Source organism: Sturnira hondurensis, unplaced genomic scaffold (assembly GCF_014824575.4).
Source record: "Sturnira hondurensis isolate 20B ecotype Veracruz unplaced genomic scaffold, ASM1482457v3 Scaffold0006805, whole genome shotgun sequence".
Classification (NCBI taxonomy): Eukaryota; Metazoa; Chordata; class Mammalia; order Chiroptera; family Phyllostomidae; genus Sturnira; species Sturnira hondurensis.
Window position 1 is genome coordinate 172,106 of NW_028079436.1, and position 6,941 is coordinate 179,046.

The window sequence follows — 6,941 nt, forward strand, 5'->3', positions numbered from 1 at the left end:
TATGTTGGCTATCTCCTGCTATTGACTTCTGATGGGTAGCCAGGGGTGCTGCTAAACATCTTCCAAAGCATAAGACAGCCTCACAGCAAAAAATTATTTGGCCAAATGTCAATAGTGCCAAGAAATTTCACAAATCACTTTTCACATGTTCAATTAGTCACAGCAACTTTTGCATACACTGCACAAATCTTACTTAGTGTGTCAGTTGAGTTTATAACTTTCTTGAAATAATAAAGCATAATATGATGACAATGCTGCATATCTTCTTACATCTTCAATATTGAAACAGCTGCACAAAAATCCATCAATTTTGATTTTTTTAAATGTACACTGATATGACAGCTGCCACAATATAATTTAATTGTTTTGAATGAAGTTAAAGACAACTAAGTACTTCTAGAACCATTGTATGGAAAAAGCTAAACAAACTTTTTGGCCAACCCAATCCATGCTGCAAATTCACTGCAAATAATCTCATTAAAAAAACATTTTTTTATCCTCACCTAAGGATATTTTCTCATTGCTTTTAGAGACAGAGGAAGGAAGAGAGAGAAACACTAATGTGAAAGAAAAGCATCTATGGGTTGCCTCTTGGACCAGGGATGGATCAAATCCACTACCTAGGTATGTTCCCTGACCAGGAATTGAATTTGCAACTGATATACTCCAACCAACTAAGCCACACTGGCCAGTGCACAAATACTTTCTGAATGGATGCCAATTGTACTTCTCTGACTGGTGTGATCATGATTTTTGAAGTCTAACTTTCAATAAGCAGTAAGTTTGTGAGTCAAGTAATTTATTTCTATTGTCTTTGTTTCTTACAGACATGGCTATAAAGTAGATATAATTATTCTCACTTTACAACTGAAGATGAAGAAATTCAGAGAGTTTAAAGAACACGACAGGTAAGTGAGAAGGCCAAGTTCTAACTCACCTTTGTGCTACCGCATAGTTCTTTCTCCCTTGCTGCTGTAGCCTTTTCAATTTACAGAAATAACCAAAGCCACTAATCACACTGGTAAAGTCTTGACTGTCTGCCCCCCACTAGTACCAGTAGAAGACCAGCAGGCAGGAGAATGTACCTGATAGATTTCAGATGGTTCCTCTTTAGCAGAAACAGGCAGAGGGGGCAGCTCAGGCTGCATCTGGGAGTGGCTCATATGATGTATGGATTCATTTTGGGGGATCTGTGGAAAATAGGAACAAAGTCACTCTTTATGAATTAGGAAGGATTCCCAAGCCTCCAGGTGGATAAGGAGTAAAGAGATCCCCAGGAACAGTTTTAGGCTTGGAGTTCTGCCACAAAACTCTTTTCTCAACCCCATGCATTGTGTAGGTCTCATTTTTAAATTATCAATCTGTCTCTCCTCCCACATCCTATCCTTGGCTATACCTCTTTGAGCAAATTCAGATATTTTTTCCCCTTGGAAGAGCCCAAATTCTAAGGGCAGCCTACGTTGCCCTGCCCTGGCTTGTGACTAGAGGGGTTGCCTTTAAAAATAGATTCTTGCATTTCACATATGCAAAATGCCAAAGAGAAGTTTGCTTGTGCAATAGCATGTTATGTGTGTTTAACGTGGCAATGCTGTGCTTCCTGTAAAAAGTAAATCATTTAAACGTGAGTGTTTGAGCCCACCATTACATTCAGAGAGTAAGCCTCAGGGTAAACTCTTAGTTACCAAGTGCCTCTCCTGAGCAGAGCTGACAGTGACTGCAATGTTGCATAATGTTGTGTGTGCTTCTGTCTTATATAATACAGCCCCTGCATGCAGGGCAACTACTTCATCTGGGGTAGAGATAGAGACACTGCAATTTGTCCTAACACTAGATGAAAACTGCTGGGCTGGACTTACTGAGAGGTATTGTTACACAGCACATTAAAGACAGTTTAAGGGATTCTCAGGGTAATTTGACTCTGTGATTGTTCATCCTAGGCAATGACTTTGGATTGAACTCCTATGTAATATGAGACATTAGATTGATTTGATTTATTTGGGTCAGCAAATTATATCATGCAGGGTAACTGGCAATGGGTAGTGGGGATAGGAATATACGAATCAGATGTTAGCCACCCCTAATTCCCAGTCAACCCCTCACTAATGACTCTCAAGCTTGCAAAATAATGACATATGCCATTGTTCTAAATTATTAAGTGCTGGGCACTTTTTATACAACAATTTTTATAACCACATTCCAGCTGAAGAAATTAGGGTCTGAGAGGAAAGGTGACACATACTAGACACACAAAGGTGCTTTTAAATGCACATTGCTCCATATCCCAACACAATGGAAAGAGTAAGTATCATTTCCACAAAAAAAAATTACTTTAAAAATGTGCTGGTCTTAAAAATGTGCAAACCTGTAAACTGAGATTCATATTGATCCTGCAATCAGTAAACTACTGATCTAATGGACTCATTCAGTAGTTCTCAAAAATGGTGGCACCAACCAACAGAACTTTATGAAACATGGGGATGCTCAGACTGCACCTCAAACAAGATAAGTTTGAGACCCACAGACCCTGTTGTTTATCCACTTAGAGAACTTGCTTTGTTGATTTAAATCAATGTCTGTCTCTCTGCTGTTGACCTTGATTTGAAAGATCTAAGAATTGAATAATCATCTCCAAGAGCCCCTCTTTCATTACTGAAATTAATATCACATGAGGGAATAAAATGAAAACATCTTAACATCAACTTGAAAGAAGGTACTATACTATACAAGGTAGGTTTGAGCAGTAGTACAGAAGGTATTCATGGTTTCCTTCAGGATCCCAAATGTACAACAGATACTGATTGATAACTTAGGGTTGTCTGTACTTCATCTTTGCCAAGTAAGATCTGTGGTCAGTGGAAATCTTTCCCTTGGCCTAGCTTTTAAATAATTTCAAAGAAAATTTTTCATTAAAAGAGCAACATGCAAACACCACAAATTTCAGTCACCTTGAGTAAGTTACAACAAGAGAAGGAGTGAGTAGTTAAACCAAATCTAAAAACAAGCCCCCTCAAAACCCTGAATTCTTGTGGTCAAGGAGGGTGTTGACATTATTTAAGAGGCATCTTGGCATTAGTGCTTCCACTCATGGATTGAGTAAACCTGATTTCAGTCCTGATACCAATTGAGAAGTTACTTTTCCTACCAGAAGGAGTGGAATATAGCCCTAGTAGACCTAATTACCTCTACTCTAATTCCAGCCCATGTTGTACAGAGGGCTGATACAAACCCCTGGATCCATGACAGAGCATGTAACACAGGTCTGGCCAATCAGAATACTTCATCCTCCTGGACACAGTGATTAGTTCAGCCATAGGCCTGTGACCCAAGCTGGGCTGCTCAGCATCTTTCCTCACAATTTCATTAGAGCTATTGAGAAAGAGGCACTCTTAGCAAACTTTTCCTTATGGGGAAAAAGTCTTCCTTAAAATTAAACCAACATAGAAGAAAGCAGAGACATCAGAAAGAGATAGACTCCCAACGTTATCAGCTAGACCCCTGGATCCAACTTGAACTTCTCAGTTACTTGAGCCCATAGATTTCCTTTGGGTTTGAGCCAGGGTGAATTTTATTTGTTCTCCCCCCGCCCCCACCGCCCCCATTTAAAAAGAAAAATATTTATTTACTTCTAGAGAGGGGAAAGGAAGGAAAAAGAGAGGAAGAGAAACATCAGTGTGTGGTTGCCTCTGATATAGCCCCTACTGGGTATCTGGCCTGCAACCCAGGCATGTGCCCTGATTGGAATTGAACCAGCGACCTTTTGGTTCACAGGCCAGCGCTCAATCCACAGAGTTCCTATTAACGGTGATATCATATGGTATTTGTCTTTCACTGCCTGGCTTATTTCACTTAGCATAATGCTTTCAAGTTCCATCCATGATGTTGCAAAAGGTAAGAGCTCCTTCTTCCTTTCTGCTGCATAGAATTCCATTGTGTAAATGTACTATAGTTTTTTGATCCAGTCATTTACCGATGGGCATCTAGGTTGCTTCCAACTCTTGGCTATCGTAAATTGTGCTGTTATGAACACCGGGGTGCATAGGTTCTTTTGGATTGGTGTTTCAGGGTTCTTAGGATATACCCCTAACAGTGAAATTTCTGGGTCAAAAGGCACATCCATTTTTAGTTTTCTTAGAAAATTCCATACTGCTTTCCATAGTGGTTGTACCAGTCTGCAATCCCACCAACAGTGAACTAGGGTCCCCTTTTGCCCACAACCTCTCCAGCACTTGTTGTTTGTTTCTTTGTTTATGATAGCCATTCTGACTGGTGTAAAGTGGTATCTCATTGTGGTTTTAATTTGCATCTCTCTGATAGCTAGCGATATCTAGCTAGCTAGCCAGCTTCCCTCCGGTGTGTGGAGGGAAGTGAAATCCTTTGTCCTACTCCCCTGCCATCTTCCCAACCCTCCTCAGTAAAAATCATATTTCAAAGGACACAACCTAAAAGTATGACTATCACACTTGTTCAGTCAAGGAATCTAACATGGCAATTTGTCTATGATCGAAATATCCCCTTCCCATCTATTCCCCAATTCCCTATATGTTAAAAATATGGGTTAAAAAATACAAGAACAACAATAAAATATTTAACTAAAAAATAAATACATCTTAAAATTCACACATACCTTTGGAGATGAGCAGTCCATATCATTTATGTGGTACCTTCTAATTGTACCTATTAAAAATGAAGAGATCTTAGTCTCTTCCTTTCTTACCAGTGGCTCTGAAATTCACACTTCCTTGGAGCATGATGGGATACACAGAAAATGGAACTTTTCAGATGTTCTGAAAGTTCTGTTCACAGACCTGCCTCTCTGAGGTCATAGACTTCAGCCCCCTGAGGAGTTCCGTGGTAGAAGAGGAGAGAAAGGCAAGCTAGAGAAAAAAGAGACAGCATTGGGTTCTGCTGAGCTTTCTGTTGTGGTCCCAACTCCTCCTGCTGTGGTCACCCTTTCTACTGAGCCACTCCTCTTCAACCTTTTCCAGGAACACATTGAATTCAATGCAAAAATTGAAGCAGAGTCTCATATTAAAACAGAGAATAGGGAGGAAGCATGGTACAAAACAATGTCCCTGGCAGCCTGAACTCTTCTCTCTCTTCTCCCTTGGGCTGTTTTAACATTGGAGGTGCTGTAACATAAGTCCTAGAGCCTGTAACCAGCCTTCAGCATCTGTTGCTTGGGAAAGAGAGGCCCATATACAAGACTGAGCTTGACTTCACTTGGTGTCCTGGTGTCTCTTTATTGGAGGTTCAGCCAGTCACCAGGAAATGCGGTGACTGAAGGAAAGATGGGAGGGTGGTTAAGCAGTGATCCAGGAATGCAGAGGTGTCATTAAGAGACTGGGCCTTTGGAATTGGAATTTGAGGTAAACAACAATTTTTTTTTTTAGTGTAAGTATGTCCCATTCAACAGTTGAACATACTAATATTAAAATTTTATGCTGCTTCCCCGAAATTGAAATTAACCCAGGTATCCTGTATTTTTATTTGCTAAATCTGACCATACAGAGAGAAGAGGTCCACTGGGGTCTAGGTTGTCCCCATCTCTGTGATATGAACAGTTTGCATACATTTCATATTCAGTGCCAGCGCTCCTGGCAGGTCTTTCCTGAGTCCAGAAATGGCTACTCAGCCAGAGTTAACTGTAAAGACATATAAGAGACTGTACATGGATTTGTTCTTTTTACCCATCAAATGGCCATCAAGAGCCACATCCTGATACCTTGGAGAAATGCCATCAGGAAATAAATAATGTGGTGGAGGAGGCAGACAGCACACAAGAAAAGCAAAACCTGACTGGCCCTACAAAAATGACAGAGGTGGAAGGAATTAGGGATTCACAGAGGTGCCTCTAGATGGCACCTAGTGGAAGCCCCATTCAGCTTCCAAAACAATACCCACCAGGGAACAATGGTCATAAAGTTTTGTTCTAAAACAAACAAAACCCTTTTCCTGGTTGGGACACCCATCAAACTATAGCTGAACCAAGTGCAGGAAGCCATAGGGACTAACCTAAACATAACAATTTAGGGATTCTTTATCTGTCCATGTCCTCCAACCTCCATTCACCATTAGCTCCTCTTTTCTTGACTATTATGGAGATAGAGCCTGATCCCTCAGCTCATTTTCATTATAATTCCAAGCTTATTTTTCTAGTCAGTCTGCCAGCTTGATTACTTCTACAAACATGAGTTGGTAGAACTCTTTAAATTCTTTAAAGCCAGTCCTCACTGCAATGCTGTGGTTGCTTTTCTCTTTGCCTAAAGAGTTATTTTCCAGGATGCCATGGACACAGGCCTCAGAGGAAATTGTAGGTCAACAAAGGTCTCAGGATGGAAAGTGCCTGACAACTAACTGTGGTGCAGTAGCAGGACGGTGCTCAGGTTTATTCTTTTGCAGATAAAGCTGAGGCTCAGAGAGGTCACTCATCCCAAGACACACAGTCAGAGTCAGTCCTGGAACTAGAGCTCAGGACTGTTGGACACCCCCCCCCCCGCGCCCCCAGCCCATGGTCTTTAGCAGTATGCTCTATGGCAGTGGTTCTCAACCAGGGACAATTGAACCATAGGGACATTCGGCAATGCCTGGGGATATTTTTGGTTGTCACAACTGGGGGGAAAAGAGAATACTTGTGAAATCTAGTGGGTGGAGGCCAGGAATGCTGCTAAACTTCCTTCAATGCGGGACAGGCCTCTCAACACAAAACTTTCCAGTGCAGAGTGTCAACAGAGCTGCCGTTAAGAAACCCTGCTGAAAGGGTTGATCAGGTCAGGGAGCATGTGTTCTTGGCTCTGCCTAGAACCAAGGGACTTGAGATTAGATTCACCTATAAAAAATGGAGATATTCATCTAATCAATCTTTAAGGCTCTCTCTAGCTCATGACACTTGTATTTCAGAAGTAATGCTCAATTAAAACCTTCCAGGAGAGTTCTGGCCAAGA

General features: G+C 41.1%; 1 protein-coding gene across 1 annotated transcript in view; it reads right to left on the reverse strand.

The window, feature by feature from the left end:
- Positions 1 to 6,195, reverse strand: part of LOC118990125 (dynein heavy chain 3, axonemal-like) — a gene marked incomplete at its 3' end in the record, with an annotated part of 173,441 nt that extends 167,246 nt beyond the window's left edge. Inside the window, exons 1-2 of the mRNA XM_037050535.1 lie at positions 4,625 to 6,195; positions 1,086 to 1,190 (exon numbers count right to left, since the gene is read on the reverse strand). Of these exons, the coding sequence (XP_036906430.1) occupies positions 1,086 to 1,190; positions 4,625 to 4,645 (126 nt within the window). The remainder of the gene's footprint in view (positions 1 to 1,085; positions 1,191 to 4,624) is intronic.
- Positions 6,196 to 6,941: the final 746 nt, after the last annotated feature.